General features: G+C 39.0%; 2 protein-coding genes across 2 annotated transcripts in view; one reads left to right on the forward strand and one right to left on the reverse strand.

Annotated features, from left to right (window-relative positions):
* Window positions 1-5,307: 5,307 nt before the first annotated feature.
* LOC104587653 (dehydration-responsive element-binding protein 2C-like) lies at window positions 5,308-6,679 on the reverse strand. Its single transcript, XM_010245352.3, has one exon. The coding sequence runs from the start codon at window positions 6,104-6,106 to the stop codon at window positions 5,492-5,494; it is 615 nt and encodes a 204-aa protein (XP_010243654.1). The 5' UTR covers window positions 6,107-6,679; the 3' UTR covers window positions 5,308-5,491.
* Window positions 6,680-20,617: 13,938 nt separating this feature from the next.
* BLI (protein BLISTER) overlaps window positions 20,618-25,154 on the forward strand; it is a 76,041-nt gene continuing 71,504 nt past the window's right edge. The window contains exon 1 of the mRNA XM_010245327.3: window positions 20,618-21,077. Within this exon, the coding sequence (XP_010243629.1) occupies window positions 21,000-21,077 (78 nt within the window). The 5' untranslated portion in view covers window positions 20,618-20,999. The remainder of the gene's footprint in view (window positions 21,078-25,154) is intronic.

Raw genomic sequence — 25,154 nt, forward strand, 5'->3', positions numbered from 1 at the left:
AAGAGGAGACTTTACAGTTTCATCCTCCGTGCGCTGATCCTTGGAATTAACTACGGCTGTAGGGGCAGTGATCTATTGTTCGCTGCATGCCTCTGCCCAGTCCGGACGGCGTCTGTTTGTGTTGGCGATTCCCTCCGGACTCATTTCTTTATTGGAGAGGAATGCTTCCAGCAGGCGTCGCATCTCCCGGACGTCTTCCCTGACTTCACGAACCTCCATGCTGGTTTCTGCAAGTTGGTGTTCCAGTTCGTGGACCTTGGAAGACAACTTCTCCATATCGCCCATGACGTTTGGCTCTGATACCAATTGTTATGGTCCCGCACGTAGGATCCCGTCATGGGTCGGTCCACGGTGCGAAAGCCCCCTACTTCCCCTTGCGCCTTCCCTTCCTTACAGACCCTATTACGGAAACCCAATGGGTGATTTGTCCAAGAGACCACCCGAATTCTCCTTTGGGGTGATTTGTCCAAGAGACCACCCGAACTCTCCTCACTCTTTTCTTGGCTGGAAAACTGAATGCTTTATTTCAATTCGTGGCTCCTTAAATAGGAACTTACAGAAGGAAATTCCTAATTAAACTCAAACTCCAACTTGAACTCAAACTCCTAATTACCTACTCCTATTGGTAACTCACTCTTACTTAAGATAAGATAAAGATGAGATTAAGATAAAACTAAGGGATAAGGGATAAGATAAGGATAAGGTAAGCTGGCGGCGAGTTGGCTTGATGTGTCCAGATAAGGGTGGGCCCACCCCCATGAGCTGTCGTGTGGGCCCCGCTCTACTGCTGCTGCCGGGTGCGTGCGCGCGGCTCATGGTGCCACTGCCGCGCGGTGCGTGCGCACAGTGCTGCTGCCGCGCAGTGCGTGCGCACGCCTCAGGGTGCCGTTGCCGTGCATGCGCCTCATGGTGCTGCTACCGTGCTGCTGCCTGGCGGTGCGTGCGGCGCCATGGTGCCGCTGCCATGCGGTGCCGTGTGTGTGCGCGGTGCATGCTGGCGTGCAGTGCGTGCGGTGCGCGCTGCTGCCTGGCGGTGCGTGCTGCGCGCCATGGTGCTGCTGTCGTGCGGTGCCGGGCGTGTGCATGGTGCGCGCTGCCGTGCGGTGTGCGCTGCTGCCTGGCGATGCATGCTGCAGTGCTGCCAGGCGGTGCCCACTGTTGTGCGGGCTGCTGCCTATGACTGCGCCGCGGTGCCTTGCCGGATGGTGTGACCATAACAAAGATCTTCTTGCAATACGCCAAACTGCTCTTCTGTACCGAGCTACCCTACAAGTGGCGAGCTGCCCGGGGGAGCTATGCCGAGCTCCTTGGGCTATGCCGAGTTTATCGGTGGGCACGTCTTATGGGTTGCCAGGTCAGCCAGGTCGGGTCATGTGCCAGGCTGATCCAGGTCGGCTAGGTCGGCCAGGTCAGATCATGTGTCGGGCTGATCCAGGTCGGCTAGGTCGGCCAGGTCGGATCATGTGCCAGGCTTATCCAGGTCGGCTAGGTCACGCAGGCTGCACCAGGCCGCGTGCAGGCCGCGCCAGGCCGGCAAGGCCGGTGCCCGGGTGGGACACCAACTTGGTAAGTTGTTGCCTGGGTGTCGCCTAGTTGTCACGAGGTGCCACGTATCACAATTTCATTGGAGGGCCAAATCTGCCCTCATCATTTGCCCCCCACTCCCGAGTTGAGAGTAACTCAGTGAAGGAAGTATTCTTCTTTTGGCCTATAAGTCGACGAGCTAGTAAGTGCCAATTCAATTCCTTAGGCCTTGGGAGTCACCTGTATGTGGCGAGCTGCCTATAAGGTGAGGAGGTCTCCGCCAATTCAGTAGTGTAGCCCTTAGGCTCTGAGGGCAACTTATAGTTCACTTTTGCTGATTTTGCCCATGCCGGGGAAGCAACTGGGTATTTAGCAATAATGTGGCCTGTAGGCTTTGGGAGCGACTTGTAGTCCACTCTTCTTGGCTTTGCCCATGCCGAAGGGGCGACTAGGTCTTAAGTAGTAATGTGGCTCGTAGGCTTTGCCTGTGAGGTGTCAAGCTACCTGTGAGGTAGCGGGCTGACCAGGTGCCGAGCTGACTAGGTCTTGAGCTACCTGTGAGGTGTCGGGCTGACCAGGTGCCGAGCTACTTGAGGTGTCGGGCTGACCGAGTGCCGAGCTACCTGTGAGGTGCCGAGCTGATCAGGTGTCGAGCTACCTGAGGTGTCGGGCTGACCGGGTGCCGAGCTACCTGTGAGGTGCCGAGCTAACCAACTGTTGAGCTACCTAAGGTGTCGGGCTGACCAGGTGCCGAGCTACCTGTGATTGCGCTGAATCAGCCTCGTAATGCCGGTCACCCACTCCTATAAGAAGCTACTAGGAGCTCGACCTTCGGGGGCAGCACTACTAACTTTAGGTCACCAACTCACACGGGAGACTTGGAAGGCTCGACCAATAAGGGTGCCTATGTAGTCTGTTGGCCGCCAACTCCCGCAGAATCTACGAAGAGCTCATCTTTGTAGAAGGGACCTTGCAGAGAGGACTGATGAGGTTTTATCTGAATTGAAAGTAAGGTTGGTAGAGCTACTTAGTCTGTTAGCTCCCTGCATAGTCTTTGAGTTCATAAAAAATGTAAACTATAAAGCAATAACTTCGATTTCTAAAAAGTGAGGACTTAGCTTTCTGGGAGAAGAGGACCTAGCTTTCGTAGGATGAGAACTTAGCTTTTGTAAGATGAGAACTTAGCTTTTGTAGGATGAGAACTTAGCTTTTTGTAGTGTGTTCCCACAGACGGCGCCAATTGATGTAACCGTTTCTGGTCACGTACCAATTTTTGTGATGTATCAAAATTTTTTTGGCTAAGTAGCTCGTCATTTGACCTGCTCCCAGGAGACGATGGTGGAGCTCCCTAATGGTGAAGTGCCTGGTGGTGAGCTACTTGGTGACGAGCTCCCTGGTGGTGGGCTACCTGGTGACGAGCTCCCTGGTGGTGAGCTACCTGGTGAAGAGCTCCCTGGTGGTGGGCTACCTGGTGACGAGCTCCCTGGTGGTGAGCTACCTGGTGACGAGCTCCCTAGTGGTGATCTACCTGGTGATGAGCTCCCTGATGGCGAACTGCCTGGGGGAGAGCTATGCTGAGCTGCCCGAGCTATGCCGAGCTAGGGAGAGCTATGCCGAGCTGGGGAGAACTATGCTGAGCTCCTTGAGCTATGCCGAGCTGGGGAGAACTATGCTGAGCTCCTTGAGCTATGCCGAGCTGGGGAGAACTACGTCGAGCTCCCTGATGGCGAATTGCCTGGGGGAGAGCTATGCCGAGCTAGGGAGAGCTATGCTGAGCTGTCCGATGTCGAATTGACTGGGGGAGAGCTATGCCGAGCTCCCTGATGGTGAGCTACCTTGGTGGACTCGTCATTTGAGCTGCTCCTAGGCGGCCTGTAACTCAGAGGATGGTGGAGCTCCCTGGTGCAGCGCAACCCGACTGCCCTCTGCATGAGGAGATCTCCTCTCCTTTGTAGGCGGCGGGAGCTGAGGGACTTGCGAGAACTCCATCTTTTCCTCCTCTTTGTAGGCGGCAAGAACTGAGGAACCTACGAGAACTGAATCAAAGGACCCAGAGGTATTTACTCAGCGGGGACTCTCCGATGCCTAAGTTAGCATTCTGTAGAGAGCTTGGAGAGAAATGAGAGAGCTAGAGAGCAGGGATTACCTCCATTTTTCCATCCTCTCCCCCTTTAGGGGTTGGAGTCCTTATATAGCGGTGTCCTGTCAAATCAGGCATGACCGCCTCTGTCAAGTCAGGCATAACCGCCTCTGTCTCTTTGCCGTAGTCATCGCTGTCAGAACTGAGGCGGCGGGTGCAGGCAGTTGTTGAAGAGTACGGCTCTGCCAGGCAAGGCGCCGCCTGGTGAGAGACGTGGGCGCAGGTCTTCCAAATCTGTCAGGTACGGTTGTCAGGTAGGAGATCTTCCTGCGATACGTCAAACTGCTCTTCTGTACCAAGCTACCCTACAAGTGGCGAGCTGCTCGGGGGAGATATGCCGAGCTCCTTGGGCTATGCCGAGTTTATCGGTGGGCACGTCTTATGGGTTGCCAGGTCGGCCAGGTCGGGTCATGTGCCAGGCTGATCCAGGTTGGCTAGGTCGGATCATGTGCCGGGATGATCCAGGTTGGCTAGGTCAGCCAGGTCGGATCATGTGCCAGGCTGATCTAGGTCGGCCAGGTCGTGCAAGCCGCGCCAGGCCAGTGCCTGGATGAAACACCAACTTGGTAAGTTGTTGCCTGGGTGTCACCTAGTTGTCACGAGGTGCCATGTGTCACAATTTCATTGGAGGGCCAAATCTGCCCTCATCAGAATTGGTCCAAGGTTTTTATTCCAAAAATAACCCTAATAATTCTCTTATCAACTATTAGAAAACAAATAAACCCCCTCCCCACATTATAACTTTGTTTGGAAAAGGTGTGAGCCACATATGTGATATGAGAAGTTGAATTGGTCCACAAACATGATAACAATATAACGTTAAGTAATTAACACTGTACTGTTTTTTATTTTTTTTGTTTTAATTTTTTTCAAATCTGGTTCAGTGGGGCAGATCTAAGGCCGGTCTACCCCTGAACCACTCGCCAACCCGAAACACCCCCTGTAAGGGCATATCAGGAAGTATCTGATATAATACATATCGGCCGATACAAGCCAATAGTTGAAGATATTTTGAACCTTGTCATTAACATACAACATGATCCAAGAATACTCATGTATGGAACCGTTTGTTTTGGGGTTGCAACTTGAGCTTGGCCCAACCTCGGCTTTTGAATATACGGGGGAGCTTTAAGTGCATAATGGGCTTGGGCCTAAAGAGTGAAGCCTGACCCCAGATTGAATTGGGCTTTTCCTCAAGTTGAATCCGCCCACAAAAATGATAGCATACAACATAATCCAGGAAAACTTATGTCTAAAGATGCTATCAGCCTATCATTGATCATCTGATCCGTTTGTGACTTTGTGTCAGGTTTGCAATGTGGGCTTAGCCCAACCTGAGCTTTTGAATGGGTTATGCAGCGGAGCCTTAAGTGTAGCATGGACCTGAACCAAAATAGTCAAGCCGGACCACAGGTCCAATTGGACTTTTCCGCCCACAAACGTGATAGAATACAACACGATCCAAGAAAACTTTGTGAAAAGATGCTACCATTGATCATATGTACCGTTTAACTGACACCCACATACAGAAATAATAATAAAACTACCCAAATGTTGTCCCAACTGCCAACATTCAATCATTCATCTCGTCCATTCAAATCAAGAATCAACCAATAGAATCAATCGAAAGGACACCCTGCTCGTCGACTAAAATACAAAGTTATAAACACGAGTTCCATAACTTTCAACAACTGTACAAGTTACGACAACCTCTGGTCACCTTAGTATTAGCTAGCTTTATATATATATATAATATTTACAATACTCGTCATCTATACAAAACCAAAAACAACCTCAGAAGCAACTATTACCACTATCAGGAGCTAGCTAGGAATCCCAACCCAAAATATCTCCGATGGTCAGGAAATCACTATCCACCGGTGGCGCTTCCAGCCACTCCGGCAGCTCTAAGGCCATGTTCCCCCAGAAACCACCTTCCATATCGCTGTTAGAGTTGGGCATTAAACGCTCATCATTATCCTTCATTAAATCCTCAACAGTGAACTGGCTTTCCAAATCGTTAATGGTGAATTCAGTATCCGTGGAAGCTGGAAAACTCTTGCTAGAGTCGCTTGTGCTAGTGTCCAGCCCAGGGAAGCTTGAACTTGACGAGCTAGTAGTAGTACTTCCGCTGGCCAGACTTATTGCCGGGGAGCAAGAAGCCGGGCTGGTTGCTAGCTCCGGCAAGTTCAGCCTCGCCGACGACCCGTAAAGCTTGCGAGCCGCATCGTCGTAAGCGACCGCTGCTTCCAGCGACGTATTGAACGTGCCCAGCCAAATTCTGGCGCCTCGATTTGGCTCCCGGATTTCGGCCACCCATTTCCCCCATGTCCTCTGCCTTACGCCCCTGTAGGGGCACAGAGCATTCTCTGGCCCTCCTTTGCCTCTCATACATCCTTTCCTTGAATTCCTCTTGGGTGACCTCTTCTCTCCCTTCCCCATAACCAGAACTGATCACTGATCACTGATCGATAAATAACTCCAATCAACGACTCTCTGCAATTGCAAGTGCAAGCAATTCTGATCTATCCTCTATCAAAACTCGAGAAGAAGCATTGATGTCTGTGTCTTCCCAGGATCCGGCATTAATGCCAAATAAGCAAATCAGACCAAAAGAGTATCTCTTATAGCAACGTGAAGAGCTGACGAACACTTGTCAGATCAGTAGGTGGGCTTGATTCTTGGCAGTGGAAGGTGGGAACAAGTGTCGATGAACACACCTGGCTGAGACGTTTCTGTACACCTTAACGACTTTGGCTTAGACGGGTCGAAAGAGACACAAGCACCTTGGAATAGATTCTGATAAGAGATTCCTTTCTGGGTGTGGATTGTTGGATGAATCTATCCATCAATTAATCTTTAACTGCTGAGGCTGTGAAAGGTGTCGTTGGGGGAGAAGCTGGGAGGCCAGCTGGTGTTCTCAAGAGATAGGGGGTTGCATGGGGCGTGTATGTCCCTCGAACTGCGGAGTCAGTGTGTGGCTGTGGTTGTACGACGTTTCTTACGGATTGTCATCTCACCACGGAAGTCCCGAAATCATGGCCTCCTTTGTTCCTGTAAAAACCATGGATAAGGATGGTCTGACGGTCTGTTGCAGGAGAGGAGGACCCACCATGGCACGGCACCAAAATCCTTCTGGCCCTCTGGCTCTGGCTCGATCCGAACCCAGATTAGTTATGTCCCAAATAATGGGTAAGCAGATAAATTTGCCAATTTGAGATAGAGATGGTGACAGTAGCTCGGGTCTGGTCCGGGTCAGACTAGATCCTACCTGATAAGAATTAAATAAAATGCACAGACCTGGTCCCAATCCATATCCAGGCCCATTGTACCAAACCCATGACCGACCCATTTTTAATTATGTTTAATGGGTCCGACCCATTAAGACCCTATTATAGTTGGCAAGCATTTAGCCTGGTCATTTTGGACATCTCGTATCAAGTTATTACTTATTACAGGTAAATCATGTGAAACATGTATAAAGCAATTCGGGGGTATGTCGTGTGTACATGCAAAATGGGTCGGGTCTTTATTGGGTCAGAACATATTAAAACAAAGGGTTTCTGGGCAATTTTTTGTCTTGAATATCAATAAAAAGTAATATTTTTATAAAATAATTAAAATAGAATAATTTAAAAAAAAAATATTAAGAAAGGGTAATGATATTGTTCATTGTCTTCCTCTGCCTCCTATTCATCCGAATACACTGTTCATGCGAGAGGCGGAGCAGGGCACAGGCACATTCTTCTTCACGATTACTATTCCAGAATCGCAATGACACCGTTTTCTTGAAGCTGAGCATTGCATCGAGTTTGAGGTTATCTCTCTCTTTTCGTTTCTCCCTGGATTCGATGTTGTTGTAGAGGGGAAGACTAAAGAGGAAAAACAGATCTTACAGCACGTGTGGCATAAAGAATGCAACTTGGTTTCCAGATCCAGGAAGCTCCGAGTTTTCCAATTTCTGAATTAGGAAGTTTCAGCACGCGAGATCTTTATGAATCAAGAAGCTTCCAAAATTCCATGGAGGTTCGATTTTGTTTTGTAGATTAGAGAATGACTCTCCCACTAAATATGGGGAAGTATTCTAATAAATGTTGTTTGACACATTTTTTATGTTGTAAATTTAGGTTATTATTTTATTTGATAGTTTTTTATTAAATGATTAAATCAAGTTTTATTTCTAAATAATAACCATTTTATGGATCCTACATTATTTTATATGAGTTTTTTCCTTTTTAGTAAAAGCAATTACTATTGACTTTTTTGAGAGTTGAGGCAACTAACACTTGAAGCTTATACTTCTTTTTGAGTGGTTAGACACATGTCCGAGTGGGAGGCTAGGAGCAATTGCTTTTGAGATGCGCTTTCATGTAAATTTTCACTATTTTTAATGTTTATTATTTTTTGCTTTTGTTAGATACCTTTACATTATTTTTATAATTTTTATGTTTAAATTAAATATCTAAATTGATTTAATTCAAAATCCGGGTTGGTCTAGACTTTGGGCCACCTACTTCTTTGAATACAATTTATTTAATATGTACAAAATTTTACATTATATTACACATAATATATGTATCAAAATCAAATGTATATCATAATTTGCATAACATAAAATATTATATGTAATATATTAATTTTATCTTTTTATAATATCCATATATATATTATTAGCTAGGGTTGTCAATGGGTATGGTCTACCCAAAAGAACCGAACCAACTGTGAATTTGTCGATTATGTGGTTCTGTTTCAATTAATAGGTGAGTCAGGTATGGTTCTTGCAGTTATGGTCCAATTTAGACCTGAACCAATTATATTAGTTAGTAATATACACAAGTCTATTGGTTTTGTTCTTGTAATTTTTTGTTATATTTTATGTCCTAAAGGGTAAATTTCATAGATTGTATATGAGATAATTTCGATTAAAACACATCTGTTATCAACATAATCATTTTTAACAAGGTTATATTATCAAAAATGAAATTTTAAATTGTTATTATCATAGATAATTATAGATCTCAAGTGTAATTGGGGGACCTAATTGTCGCGATTAATAAATGGGATGGTTCTAGATTTGTCATGTGGAACCAATTAATAATTTAAAACTGCTTCCTAAACTTATTGTTCAATTTAAATTGAACTAATAAAGATAACCAAAGGCTCACGATAAGTGTTTTCTTATTGCTTTTTATTATTGAAGCAAAATAATGCATGAAAATTCTACATTAAATTAATAAAAAAAGTGAGAAAACTTGATACCCATGGAAAGGAGCAATGGTTTCTTTAGACTTTTGACATCAGTTTAAGTTCAACCTAGAGTTCATATTTAGATTTGGCCCCTAACCTAATCCAATCCGTCTAATTTACACCCTACTTTATTAGAAAGAGCCAAAAGGGATTAAGAGAGATTTAAGAGGAAACAAGGGATTTAATGGAGATAAGAGATGTTACAAACATTGACTATTAGGTTGTGTTTGGTTGTAGTGCAATTTTATTTGCACTAGTACAAATGCATAAGAGTGCAAAAGAAATAATGTAAAATTTGGTTTAACTTTGTTTTGGGTTTTACTTTATTCTTCTTCATGTCTTAATTTACTTCATTTGTATTGCAATCAATCAAAGTAAGCTAAAATTTGAAAGAAAAATAGGTCAAAATTTGTAGTCAAATCATTTGCACTACCATAGTTTTGCATTAGTACAAATTTGTTTGCATTACAACCAAACACAGCCTCGGGGGGGCGTTCTTTTTTTTTGGATTTTGAGAGGGGGGAAAGTTGGTCAATGAGATTTTGGTTCCCATTGAACAAGAATACCATGTTCATTTTTCAGATTAATGTAGGGACCAAGAATACCCATCTCCTAGGTGGATAAATAACTTTCCCACCTAGGAGGAGAGTTGCTAACACTTGAATGAGACAAAATGCCCCTTTAATAGTGGATTTTTATGACTAAAATGGTCATTACTTTATTTACCTGATAAATAAAAGAACATGGATACTTTTTTTGTTTATTTATCAAAAAATAGTGTAAGATTTAAAGAAGGGGAATTGAATAGGGTGAAAGTTGTAATTCAAACTACATTTTAAACCTCACAATTAAATAGGGATTAAATTCAAAAAATGGATATTTTAGTTAAAAAAAAGTTCCACAATTTTATTCATATTTTTAATAGTAGTGTAAATATGGAGTTATAGATGTGTTTAATTTTTTCTATAATTTTTTATTTCTATGTGTGTTAGAATAATATTGTCATTTACACTTATTTTTTGTTTAATATGTTAAATATATGATATTATACATGTGGCCAATTTTTTTTTGTAAAATTTATGCATTTTTTATATTCTATTCATTTTTATTATTTAATTATGACATTAAAGGTTGACAGAATTGACCAAAAAGTTGAACTATTGATCATTTCTTAATAGGAAAAAAATCATTTTTGGTTAGTTTTAGATTATGTATTTCATTTTCATCATCCATACAAATAATTCTTGTTTATTACACTTGTTTTTTTTTTAATTTGATTAATAAAAAGTATCATAAACGCGTCTATTTTTCTACATTTTTGTAATTTTTTATATTTATTTCTGTTTAAAATTTTATAATCAAACTATGACTTCATGGGTTGGTCAATTTGATTTGGTTAGTTGAATTGCTTAGTCATCACTTGGATAAAGGATGGTTTTGTTTTTTAATAAGTTTTAAAATATAGGAGTTTATATTATTAAAATTATTGGACATAGATCTAATTAATAGCTTTTATTAATGAAAAATTAACTTAAATATGTGATTTAACAAGAGATAATGGGAGTTAATACCTTAAATACAAGAGTTAATGAGAGGGGATTAAGTTAGGTGAAAAGCATTAATTGAAATTACATTTTCAACCTTCATAATTAGAAATGGACTAAATAACAAATGTGAGCATTTTAGCCAAGAAAAATTCCACACCCTCTTTTTATATATATATAGATAGATAGATAGATAGATAGATAGATAGATAGATAGATAGATAGATAGATAGAGAGAGAGAGAGAGAGAGAGAGAGAGAGATGGCCAATTTTCATGAAGCTGATTTGTGGTTATAAGAAAATGACATTGCTTCTAACATTGGGAAAGTCATTTTCCAATGAGGGATGGTTCTCTTGATTCACTTTTTAAGATACCTACATATAAATTATATATAAATTTTCCAACCATTCAAGTTTTTGTTTGGTTGCATGTACAAAAGAATTACCAATTTTCATGAAGGCAGTTGTGGTTGTAAGAAAATGACATTGCATCTAATCTTAGATAAGTCATTTCCAAGCTTGAGGGTTGTTTTCATTTTTAAGATTAACTATGAATAAAATTTTCAGTCATTTAGCTATTGTAGTTTCTATCCAAAATGTTTTGGGACAATTAGCTATAACGATTATTACTGCTAATATGTCAATTTGATTATTAATAGCCTCCCTGTGATGCATTTTTAAGGTATGTCTATCTCAAATTCTCAACTATAAATGACCTCAAATAATGGTATTATACGAATTCATATTGATTAACTCAAAATGTTTAAACATTAATGATACCAAATACAACTTAAATTAAGCTAAATGATAGAAAGATTATAAAAAAAAATGATTCATTTCCCCATCAAATGTCAATGTCATGTTCTTGAGGAAATCACTCATTTTCCTCTCATTTGTGTGTTGCAATCAAATGTTGACCAATGTAATTAGACTTTGACTGGCTTAGACGATTAGGCATTGGATTGGAATATAGTAAACTTACAAGTTTTAAACCCATAGTGATCTTACAATGTTTTTTAACCAATGTAGACAACTCCGATGATTTTCAAAATTTTGAATAGTAGATGGCCCATAATGTTATATGCTGTGAAACAAGAAGTGTAAATCAATGATAAGGTGAGACATTAGAATTGATATTTTAATACCTTTAAAATCATTAACATGATTGATTAGTATCAATATTTAACGTATCACAAACATTCATTTTTGTACTATGACGGATTATTGTATTGATTTGGTGGTTAGATCATTTGATCTGTTATCTAAACCTTAGCTTTTTCTTTTTAGGGATTTGATGGTACATAGTGTTTTAAATTTATCATTTACTATTGATTTAGTATACAATAGTAGCTCGAGTACTCAACCGCTTGCCTATTATTTTACAAGAACCATTGCGTTGGTTGACAATCAGTTAACCCAAATAGTTAAACTTTTTTTTGAAGGTAAGAATCATATTTCATTCAAACTAAGAAACTTGTATGAATACAAGGAAGTAATCACAGTACCAATAAAAAAAGTGCAGTTTCAAATCCTTATAAAGAACAAAATATAGACTGTGGATAAAGGAGAACAAAAAAGAACTCTACAACTGACATAAGGTGAGGCAAAATCATCAACAGAAGAAACAATTGAGCATACCTCCAACTGTCGAAAGTGAGGGATAGAGACAGTAGCAACTCACACCAAGAAACTGGAGCCACCTGGAACTATAACCACCAGAACTATACCCGTCGGAACTATAACCATTAGAATTGTTACCGCTAGAACTATAACCATCTGGAATTGTACCCATCGGAACTATAATTGCCAGAACTGTAATCATATGGAATTGTAACTGTTGGTGAAATACACTTACGAAAACAACCACTAACGATGAAAACCAAAGAAGTGATGAAGGCCACCGCCCAACACCAAAATCTTAAAGGAAGAATTAGCCTCTTGTATCAAAATCCTTGTATAAAAGAATATAAAGAAAAAACCAAAGATAAAGGAGAATAATGAGTGAGAGGAAAGATAGAAAAGTGGAACAAGAAAATCAATAAGGAGAGAAAGGAGTGAAGAAAAGGGAGAAGCATAGATGAACAGAGAAGAGAGGGGGAAAAGGAGAAGAAAAGAAAGGGGATAGGGGTAACTCCTTGAGGGGGTTGGGAGTCACCCCAAAAACAACCAAAGACGGAAGAAGGACGACGGAGGGTAGATGAAGAGAAATAACCAAGGAAACCCTAAGACGGAGATTCTCTCGGACCAAAGAGAGGGAAACTCTTGAAAGTTTCAAAGTAGAGAGAGGGAAATTAAATAGTTAAACTATTGACATGTCTAACTTGTAGGGGTGATCATGGGCCAGGCCGGACTTTGCACTTATGATAAGGGCTATAACTTGGGCCCGGGCCGAATCCGGCCCGAGTTTTGGGCCTGAAACATAAGCCCTAGCCCAAGTCTACACGAGCCCGGGCCATGCCTGATTCTGGGCCAATGTCTTTCATATATATAAAACATTACATATCTATAATATTTTATATTAAATGACATAACATGCATATAAACTTATTTTATACATTATATAATATAAAATATTACATGTAATATAAATTATACATGTCATGTTATAATATTTATATATAAAATATATAATATAACATAAAATAACTTGTATACATATGTATACATTATACACAAAATGTGTAAGTTTAAGTATATGCAGGCTAGGCTGCGCCTGGGCCGGGCCTGAACACAAAACCCAGGTCCAAGTTTGGAATTTTCGAGTCGGGCTGAAATGATCACCCCTACAAAATTGTTTACGGGATCACCAGGTTATACATTATTTTATATTATTAAAATTCCTTATATTGGAGAAATAGTTAAACCGCTGATCAAAATGCAGAAGGAAAAGAAATTCAGCCTCCAAACTGAGTAACAAAATAACATTAACTAGACTCATTGAACTTTTGATTCTGCTAGAACCCAGATTTCCTACTCTCATTTTGGTGTGGGACGTGGTGCACTTCCAATTAGATTCAACCATGTCATATACTCCACATGTTTTCCCATCTCCAACTACAAATATGGGACATTATGTCTCCAAAATTCTTTTTTGTGAAACATAAAAACAAAAAAGAAAAAGCAGAAAAAGGGAAATTTAACTATTCAATCGATAGACATGAGAGGATAAACAAAAACAAATGGAAAACTCAACCCAAAGAAGATGCCATTAGGTGTGGATTTGAATTGAGTCAAGCTGAATATCTAACTATTCAAGCTCGATTTGAGCTAGAGACTTGAGCTCAAGTCAAAAGCTCATAATGTGTGAGTAAAATGTTTTATAAAAAATAAATAATTATATATTATAATTTTTTTTTATTTGACATAAAAAATTAAGAATTATAAAAAACAAGTTATTATTATTATATATAAAAAAATAAAAATATCATATATAATATTTTTTATTTATATATATTATTTTCTATATGTATAATATTTTTATATTATTATATTTTGTATGTATGTATGTATGTATGTAAAAGGTCAAATGGGAGATTTTTACCAGTTTGGGGTAGCTCCTGAACCAACCAGCTCTAGACCAATGCACAGGAAGAAAAAGCCAAAGTTATACAAGAAAAAATATGAAAAGGGAACAAAGAAATTAAAGTATTCTAAAAAGAAGAAAGAATACAAAACCCCTACATGCTCCAAATGCATAAAAAATGGACACTATGCTAATAAGTGTTTTAAAAACTTAAAGAAAATTAATGAGTTAGAAGAATCTGAATGGGAAGAAGCGGTAACTTTAGAAAGAGAATCTTCTACCTATTCGGAAACCTGTTGCAATGACATAGTTTGCACTTGTAAAAATGAAACGAGTACAGAAGAAGAATAAGAAAGTGTTAATATGCTTTCATTAGATGAAAAACACCTTCTAGAAATCCTAGAAGAAATTTCTAATGAAGAAACAAGAAAATAGCATTTGCTTATAGCAATGCAAAATAAAGAAAAGGATAAAAAACAAAAATCTAAAAGAATGTTTACAGCAGAAAATATAATCTCATATGAGGAAAGCCCGGGCCAGTACCTCGCGACCTCCCACTCTAATAAACCTAAAGCAAGAGGTTAATGACCTTAAAAAGGAAGTCAAGATACTAAAGTCTAGAGTTGAACAACTAGAATCCTATAGGTATTTAATGGACCAATCTGAGAAGACGTCAGAAGTCGAACCTATGGAATTCATAAGTATAAAAATGGTACTCAAAGGTAACCATTTGAATTAAAGATTTTAGCTTTTCAGCCATAGCCTTAATCGATTCAGGGGCAGATATAAATTGTATCAGGGAAGGAATTGTACCTTCCAAATACTTTGAGAAAACTTCTCAACAGGTGAATGCTGTTGATGGAAGAAAACTAGGGATCAAATACAAAATCCCTATGACTCACATCTATAACCAAGGAACTTGCCTGAAAACCACATTCCTCGTGATTAGGGACTTACGACAATATGTCATCTTGGTAACACCATTTTTATTGCCAATTCTACCCTATCAAATAGACTCCATAGGAATTACCACTGCCATAGGAGAAATCTCAATCACCTATAAATTTTGTCAGAAACCCAAAATTACTACGATAAATACTCTAAAAGAGAGTTTAAAAGGAAAAGTCAAATTTATCTCTGAATTACAAATAGAGATAAAAGAGAAAAAAAAATTGGTTAAATCACTTACTAAACCAAAAACCCAATTGAAAAATGAGAATTTCCAATCAAAAGTAGAAAAAAAAATGCACCAAAACTCCTAATGCATTTTGGCATAGAAAGAAGCACATGGTAGAACTCCTTTATGAAGTAGGATTTAGAGAAGCTAAAATCTCCACTAAGGCCAGACCCATTCAAATGAATAGCAGATTATTAGAAATTTGTAAAAAAAAGAAATCCAAGAGTTATTAGCTAAATGTCTAATTAGGCTAAGCAAATCCCCTTGGAGTTGCCCAACATTTTATGTAGAAAATGCTGCAGAAACTGAAAGAGGACTACCAAGGTTGGTAATAAACTATAAGCCATTAAACAAAGATTTAAGATGGATTAGGTATCCTATTCCTAAAAAACATGATCTAATAAATCGATTATCTGATGTAGAAATATTCTCCAAATTTGACCTAAAATCAGGATATTGGCAAATACAAATAAATGAAAAAGATAGATATTAGACTGCCTTTATAGTTCCCTTTGAGCATTATGAATGGAATGTTATGCCATTTGGCTTAAAAAACACTCCTTTAGAATTTCAAAGAATTATGAATGAGATATTTAATCTTTACACCCAATTCATAATAGTTTAAATAGATGACGTTTTAGTATACTCTCCATCATTAAAATCTCATTGGAAACACTTAAATATCTTCCTAAGGATTATGAAAGAGAATGGATTAGTAGTATCATCTATAAAGATTAAGTTGTTCCAAACAGAGATTAGATTTCTAGGATATCAAATATCCAAAGGAAAAAATAACGCCCATCCAAAGAGTAATAGAATTTGTCGATAAATTCCATGATGAAATTAAGGAGAAAACCCAACTCTAGAGATTTTTAGGAAAACTAAATTATGTAGTAGACTACTATAAGGACCTAGCCAAAGATCGCCAATTATTACTAAAAAGACTCAAGAAAAACCCTCCAAAATGGAATGAGAAATTCACTCAAATAGTAAAAAGGATAAAGTAAAGAGTAAAAACCCTTCCTTACCTCAATATTCCTTACCCTGAAATTCCTAAGATTGTTGAAACAGGCACATGTGGGGTAGGATATGGAGGAATCCTAAAACAAAACAGGTATGGTAAGGTTGAAATTATCTGATTTACCTTTGGTACCCGGAATGAAATCCAACAATAATACTCCACCATCAAAAAATAAATGCTTACCATTGTCCTATGCATCACTAATTTTCAATGCGATTTAATAAAGGTTTTACTTTACAAATTCATTGCAAGTCTGAAAAAGAAATTCTAGAAAATGATGTTAAAAACTTGGTTTCTAAACAGATTTTTGCAAGATGACAAGCTATTTTATCAGTTTTGGTTTTGAAATTAAGTATATTAAAAGATTTGATAATGCTTTGCCATATTTCTTGACCAGGGAATTCCTCCAAGAACATCTAATAAAAGATGGCCAGCAGAAGACAAGATCTCCCTTCAAGTCCTAATCAAAAGGCACTCTAGAAGGACTAATTAGTCCAGTCCACGGGCTTATTAGTTCGGGTCAAGCTCCAGGACTAATCAGTTCCCCAACGTTTCTCCCATAATTAAGGAATCTTCTCTAGCAATCAACGAGGCTAATTCTAATCAATACAAAACCAATTCAACAGAATTTGTAGTAGCAATGGTATCCTCTCATGCCAACCCAAAGGGGGCCCTCCAATATCTCGCCTTGGAATACCTCGACGACAACTCTTTCATAGTATATAGTCTTAACAAAGACCAAAAATTCTATGAAGAAATTCTCCTTCATACAAGCTTTGCTAGAATCTGACACTACTACAAAGATCCTAGCAAATCGGAGATAACTTATTCCAAGCTAGTAATTGTTAAATTTATGACAGAGGCATCACGAGGAGATTCCAGCAAACCAAGATTCATTACCAAGCCAATAGATCGAAGACCTATAATGTTCAATTATTGGGACTGTCAAGATGCTTGGTATAAAGTGTTTTTGGTCAAGAACTCCATCTTCACGCATTCATGGTTCATTCAATTTTTTGAAGAATTTCAGGACCCATATAAATTGGGTCTATGTTTGGTGGGCTATGTGGGGAGGATCGGACGACATCTTTCCCCAAAAGGAATTACTAGACAAATACTCACACTTTGGACAAGGAAGAAGTTACTTAGAATTTGATCATTAAAAGAATTCAAATTCTTCGAAACATATCGCCTCTCTTGGATTCTGAAATTGAGTTATCATCTAGACACCTCTTGGATGCCTTCGGCGATTGAAAGGATTACTGAAATTAAATGGTGGGACACATTTGATCTCACAACTACCCTTAAGTAAATTGTGGGACACATTTGATCTCACAATTGCCCTCAACCCAGCAAAAGAAGACATCATCTTTCAGGCCCTATTCGAGTCCTACATGGAGAAGCTTAAAATCAAATTCCCGGATTTTGACCCCATCGAGCTCGAAGAGATGTCCCTTTGATTCACAGAAAAAATGAAAGACAAAGGCAAGGGAATCTAAAAGGATATAGAAATTGAAAGTGTCTGGTCTCTCAGTCCCCACGAAGGGATAATCATAAAGGAATCTTATTGTTAACAGTCAGTCTTCCATTGAAAGGTTCCCTCTTATCTTTGACAGTAAGATTTGTCAATAATGCTTCATAGTAAAGATTCGCTGAAGATAAAAGAAGCATCTCCAGCTCATCACTTTGTCTAAAAAAGACAAAAGCAGTACACCAAGTTTCTTGTAGGCTTTGTTGTAAAAATCCTTGAGTGATAATTTTGTAACATTTTAGTAATATTGCTTAGTGAAGCTCTGTAAGTTTTCTACGACTATACTTTACCTTAAGTATTCTGTAAGTTTATAATTTCTATTTAGTCTAAACCATTGTCAAAAATTTTATTCTACTTCACTGTTTGTTTTACTAAAACATCATCTACCAATATCATACTTTACTATTTGTTTTACTATTTTCTGCATATGCATATTGCTATATCCCAAGCCTTGGAGGAACTGTTAGGTGACTAGTCTAACAACTTGGGTTCTAGCCAAGTAATTTCTCTGGGGGGGGGGCTGCAGCTTTGGGTTATAGCCAAAGGTTCTAGGTAGTACTTGAGAGAGAGAGAGAGAGAGAGAGAGAGAGAGCTAGAAGGGTTTAGAGTTGAGAGAGTTTTTAGTTTGAGGGTTTTTGGGGCGCGTAGAGAAAGAGTGACAAGGAGACAAAACAGGAGGCTCAAGGGAGGGAGGAGTCTAAATCCGGTAAAGCAGTGAACTAGAGAAGCATACAGAGGAGGCTTGACAAGTGAGAGGGAGTAAGTTTTGAGGTAAGATGAGCAGGAGTGCGTGCCAGAATTTGGTAGAGAATCCAAGAATCTTAAATGGAGGGAAAAAATGAGAGAAATAACCGTGTTGTTGATCGAGGCGATAGCCTGGAGGGATTGTTTGGGGCTGGCAGGAGAGAGAGAGAGATAGTTGTTAGTGTTTTTATTTTTAATTTTATTTTTTGAATTCTTTTAAAAAGCCTTTTTATCGGAGATTTGCAGAGTCTACAAGTTATGTAAGTGTGCAGTGTTGCATGCCATTGAAAGGATGGATGTTGGATGTCTACTCAGGTCATTAGGGAGATTGGTTAAGTTAATTCGGTTGCTTTGAAACATTCTAGATAAGCTATTCAAAGAGATTGGAGTGGACAACCCTTCAAATGACTGATTGACAGTCTATTTGGGTTCTTTAGATTTTTTCACATGGGGCTCTCTGGGATGTCTCAAAGGCTGCAAGCTTCCTCCTCTAACCTCTTCTCTCTCTCTCTCTCATCTTCTTCTTCCTCTTTGGTTTTGCGGCTTCCACATTCCTTTGTTTTTCATTTTCAATCACCTTTGCAACTCTCGGTAGCAATAATCTATTTTCTCATCACTATTTTTCTCTCTCCCTGTCTCTTTCTCTTCTTTTTCTCCCTCGTTCTTTCTCTTTCTCCCTCCCTTATTACAGTCATCCTAATTGAACAACCACCACAACACTTAGTAGTGGCAATCTTCCCTTCTTCCTCCATCTCTTTCTCTCAAACATTTCCTCCCATCTATCTCTCCCTCATATAGTCTCTTCTCATTCATTTTTATTTTTTTTTATTTTTTTCTCTTCAACTCAGTAACACGTTGTTTTATGTTAACTATTCATCGTCTTCCTTGACAAGAATGAAAGTCCCAGCAGTGGCATTGACCTAGTCTCCCCTCCATGTTTTAGTGATTTATCATGGTTTTATGGAATATTTTCATGTTCCTTATTGTACCCCCAATGTTTCTTAGCATTTTTAAACTTATCTAATCGATCATCAACCCCGACACTTTGGTATCCTCACCTTTTGGATTAGAGTTGATCGAGGCGATTGTCATCAAGTTTACATCCTTAATCTGTCGACCAAACTCATTATTACATATTTTTATTTTTTTTATATTTTTTATTTGTATTAATTATTAAATATTTTATTTTTTATTACTTATTACATATTTTATTGTTCTATTAATTATTAACTATTTTATTACTTTTTCTTTGGAGTTTGTTCATGTTTTTCAATATTATTTTGATTTTAATAAATTATTTTTATAATTTTTACCAAATAGTCTATTTTACGAATAAAATAATTAAGTTAGGGAATTTCAAATATCAAAGTTTTTTTTCCTAGTATAAATGATATTAAAGATTTAATCCAATACAAACAAACTTATCTATTCAAAGCTTCTAAAAAAAGTAGAAAAGCATATATATTTCTTTTTAGATTTAAGACACAAAAGGATCCTAAGATGCAAATTATAGGGAATGTTTTAGTAAAATAGAAACTAGAGAGTAGGTTTTAGTATGTGAAAAATATAGGGTGTAATTAAATGACTCTTACCAAACATATAATTGATAGGCTATCTATGTGGGACTATCACGGAAAGTCATAACCGCTGCGCGTCAACCCTCCCATAGAGCACCCGACATATCTTATAGTTATAGGGTATCTTAATGGGCCCAGTTTGAAAAAGCCAGAAGCCACTTTGCTTCAGCCCTCTCGAACGGGGCACTGAAGAGTGAAGAGTCGTTCTGAAGAAGATACTAGCCTACAAAGAAACTTCAGCGGAATGCGGAAAGCCAATTTTCTGGCCGACTGAACGGCATACAACATATTTGAGGGCCTTCGGATTTTTCACCCAACATGGCTTATAAGCCGCCAGGCCCACCTCGCAAAGCCGAAGCCGTTGTGTGAAACGGTGAAACCGTGAAAGCCCTCCCAAACGGGCACTAGTGTCACATGTGGATGATAGCCCCACATGTGCCACAGAAATCAAAACCGCACGATTTGAAGTTATGCACTGGGGTCAGGTCAGAATTACCACGTGTCGTTACACTATTGGGTGCATACGAATTCCGGCACGGCTCCGCCACGAAGGGCTGCAGCATTACGCGAAACCGGTGAATAAACAATCATCCACCGTGAGGGATTAAAAAAAGGCAGAGAAGAAGAAGAACAGAAGAAGAACAAGAATTTAGATCTTCTCCTCTTCCCATGCAGATCGGGTTGGATCCTGTTTTCTGCGCACATTAGGGTTTTTTTTTGAACTTTTTTTCCGAGGATTTGAAGAAAAAGGCTATCGAATTGAGCCGTTCATTAGAGGGTATTGCATTCTTTTTGATCTGGACCGTGTCGGTATGATTATTTCGGGCGTTTTTTGATTTTTGTGTATGGTCTGTGGAATTTGAAAAGCTTCGTTAGGGTTTTTGTTATTGGTTTCATTCTTTTCGGGAAAAAAAAATTGTAATGGTGAAGAAACTCGTCGTGAATTTTGGCGGGATTTGAGTGCGGTTTAAATGGCATCAGCACAGGTTCTGTCCAATTCAGCAGCTTCGTCGCGTAAAAAGGATCATCTTGAAGCTGGAAAGCGCAAGGTATGGTATCGGTTCTGTTCAAAGGCGATGTATTTCAATCAACTTGTTTGTTTGTTTGTTTGTTTTTTTTTTCTTTTCTTTTTTAATCTGCTGATTTCTATGAGTTTGCAACTGGTTTGTCAAGGAAGTAATTTGTTTCCCTTGGCTTGAATTGGGAAAGAAAATGGGATATGTTGATCGAAGTCTTGGACGATTTCGCATTCATCAAGTATATAGTTTCAGTTTTGATGAACTGAAGGGGAATATATCTTTGGGTTGGAGTATATACCTGATCTATAATTTTGGGTTTTTCTTTTGGCACTTTCAAGTTGGAATCCGTAAATGCAGAAAGAAAAAAATCCTCCCCTTCCCCTCTCCTCTCTCTAAAGCATACCCAGATAAAATGTCTAAAAATATTGGTTAGATGGAAATGAAGGAGAAGGCTGTTACCACCTCCGTCGTGCCATTGCTTCATCAAACCTTCTTCAGTCAAAGGGAAGAGAAGGTGTCTTCGTTGTTACCTGAACATGAAATCGAAACACAATCCACGATCTATCATATTATCAAGAACGGTGCAAAATTCCCTAATCCATCAATAGCTTTCAAAACCCACGAATGCTAGGATTTCAGTCAGATGACCTCTGGAAAAGATAGCCATATTAACTACTTTTTGTTCTGTTAGACCTAGTTTTTTTTCCTGCTTTATTGATGAAATGGAGTTCGACCAAGATTACTAAGACAAAAACCTTCAGTATTAAGCTTTATCTTACCTCCCCACATGTATCACAACTTGCTGGAAACATGAAAAAAGTCAATTCTGTAGTTAGAGCTTCCAAAGTTTTGGAGGATGCTTAATCATGTCCTTAAATAGTTTCCAAGTTAATTTTATAGAATAAAATTATCATCATGTAAACAAAAACACAACTAATTGAGGCTAGATATATGAGTGTTTCTTCTCAATCCCCATCTAACTGGGACTGTACATTGGTTATGGTATTACCCCTTCACAATTTATCATCATTACATGAATCCACTTCGATAATCATGTATCACAGATTTATCTTCATGAAAAATTTCTTTTGAAAGAATTGTCTGAATAGGTATAATTGGCCAACCTTCTTATGTTATACACCAACTACATGAAATTACAAAATTGCCCTTAATTAGCAATTTTTTCACATTCAACAACATATATTTGAGGTTACTGATTCATGTCATTCAATTCCATTCTGATATCCTAAAGATGCTATTGTTTTGCCTCCATGCCATTTTTATTGGTAACAAGAAAGTTTATCAGTAAAAGTCCCTGGCCCCTAACTTCCTAAAACTCAACTTTGATGGAAACTTTATTGGCAACAGGGTATTGGGTGGGGTAGGGGGTGTTTTCAGAGATACAGAAGGTAGAGTTTTGGCCTTGTATTCAGGACCCTTGGAGCATGGTGATGCATTGACAGCAGAACTGGTCAGTCTACTGCAGGGCTTGCTAAACAATTGGGTTTCCACAATCTAGAGGTGGAAGGGAATTCTCAAGTAGTCATCTCATGGACTAGAAATGGTACCCAGATTACTTGGGTGTTCGATTATAAATTCAGGGAGGGAGATTGTAAGCCTAACAAGGGAGCTAAATGTTGCATTTAAGTGGGTGAGAACAGCAAAAAGAATGGCAGACTCTTTGGCCAAACAAGGGGCTGTTAGACAGCAAATGTTTTGGGCAAATCTGTAATCTTTTGTTGTTTTGGGGTGGAATTAACACCTAATCTCTTGTAACTCATAGGTTTATATCAATAAAATTCTTTTCCTGCTGATAAAAAAAATAAAAACTTATAGAAAGATGTAGAGAGATGGACAAGGAGGCCTCCTTTACATGAAGAGTTTTCACATACATGTGAGAGAAAGCTAAAACAAAATGAGATAAAAAGACATTTATTATTCTTACTAGTGCTTTCCACTTGGATACAAAGCAAGATTTGTACAAGTCCTTGTTGTCCTTGTGAGCTGAGCCTTGATATCATTTTACAATTCAGACATAAATACCTTTTGCATTTGCTTTATAACACAATCCCTTATCACCCTTTCCAATATCAACTAGTGCTTATTCAGCTCTATTACTGGTTTAAAATTGAGAACCTTAGATATTGTCTTGACTATGATAATGGGATATATACTATCTAGAGTTTAAGGTTGGAAGAGCTTGCTATCATGGAGACTGAGACTGGCAGATGGAGGCTACCTGTGTTGGGTTAATAGGTCATATTATATTTTTTCACTGTAATAGGTTATATCATATTTACATGTATAGACCAAGTATGCATCATGTACAGCCAGGAACTAAACACCAACTAGGAGAGCTGCAAAAACTTATGCTGTCTAAATAAAAACAAACAAAAAGTATACTTGAACAAGATCTTTGCATCAACTAAATAGGATACTATGTCCAAAAAACTGGTGGTGTGGGATTTTCTTGAACAGGTCCTTGGCTGAGAACCACAAATGTAGAGTGGTCACAGACTGAAGTACCACATCGTACACAGAACTCCTCTTATTCTCAAACACCCTCAAGTTCCTTTCCTTCTATATGATCCAACTGGCCACTAAGGAGAATTATGCTTCATAGGACCTTTCCCTTTTGATTCAAACCCGCTGACTTCCATGACTTTAGCAGCTCAAATAAGCTTCCGTTGACTCCAGCAACTATACAGTGCACAAACAGGTGGTCCACTGACTCATTCTAGCCACACGTCACGCCCTCCTGTGAGTCCAGCACCACTCCTCTCCTTGTTAGCTGGCCCTTGGTAAGGCATTTCCTACTCACTACAGTCCATACTCAGAAGCCAACCTTTGTTGGGAGGTAAGGAATCCATAATCTTCTTCCAGGGGAAGTTATGCACCATAGAATCTGTTAGATTTTTGTAAAATGACTTGATAGAAAATCTGCTGTCCTTGGACCATTTTCAGAGTCTCTCTTCTGCTTGATTTGGTGTCTGTTTGTGCTCTTGTAGCTGCTGCAACAGTCTAACCAAAATCTGAAATTTCCCAATCATTTAGCTGCAACAGTCCATCTGTCTTACACAGTGGAAAACAAGAAGAAAGTAAAGGGTTTCAAGGAAGAAGATATGAACTGTACTCTTCAACCTATCGACCAGTACTGTACTACTGTTATTCTCTTCATTAGAACCTGCAAAAATTACAAAAATTCCCCTGTTAAGTGATTCTTAACAGGGGAAATACCAGAGTACAGCCAATGACTAAAATGCCCTTGTGGGCAAAGATTTCAACAATGATTTGCCACATTTTTAGAGGAAATTTAATGTTATTAATAAAGAGACTTGATATTTATTTCAATTAATATGTATGCTGAATGGTATACAAAACTAGGGAACTAGCCAAAAGTTTGTTTTCTAAGAAGGGCAGCCCAGTGTATGAGGCTCCTGCCAATGTGGGGTCTGGGGAGGGATAGATGTACGCAGCCTTATAAAATTTTTATTGACTAGGAGTTGACTAGGCGATGGGGGTGCCCCAGTGTCACCCAGAATTGCCTAGATGCCTTGACAACTATGGGGATATGATTCCCCTAGTGATCAGCTGGATTGTTTGGATGGAGAGGAACTTTAGGGTGTTTGATTTGAGTCCAAGAGGAGCTCTGATGATGATGTGATGTGTTGGGCTACAGCAACTATACACTCTTGGCTGTCCGTCCTCGAGCAGTTCAGAGGTTTCCCACATCATTAGTTTTTTGATCATAGTATTTCATTTTGCCAATATGTCAATCTTACACAGGAGTATTTTCCCTGGGAGGGGTCTTTTTGGCTTTTGTTTAGGGTACTGGGTTTTATTTGGCCCTAGAGATGTATGGTTCCTGGCTGTATGTGTTGCCTACATGGCTCACACGTAATTTTGATAGTGGAAATCAATACAACACTTACCTTTTTCTCAAAAAAAAGAGGACCTATGTCTTGTACATCTTTGTGCATTTATTTCACTACTTGATTATGTGGGATTTTGTGTGTGGTGCATATTCCTTTACCCATATTGATAGAATCTTCCTTGTAAACAGAAAAATTTTGGAAGCTCAGATGCTTTTTAACTTAGTAATTTGAG

The sequence above is a fragment of the Nelumbo nucifera genome, chromosome 1 (assembly GCF_055504915.1).
Source record: "Nelumbo nucifera cultivar China Antique chromosome 1, China Antique-T2T, whole genome shotgun sequence".
NCBI lineage: Eukaryota > Viridiplantae > Streptophyta > Magnoliopsida > Proteales > Nelumbonaceae > Nelumbo > Nelumbo nucifera.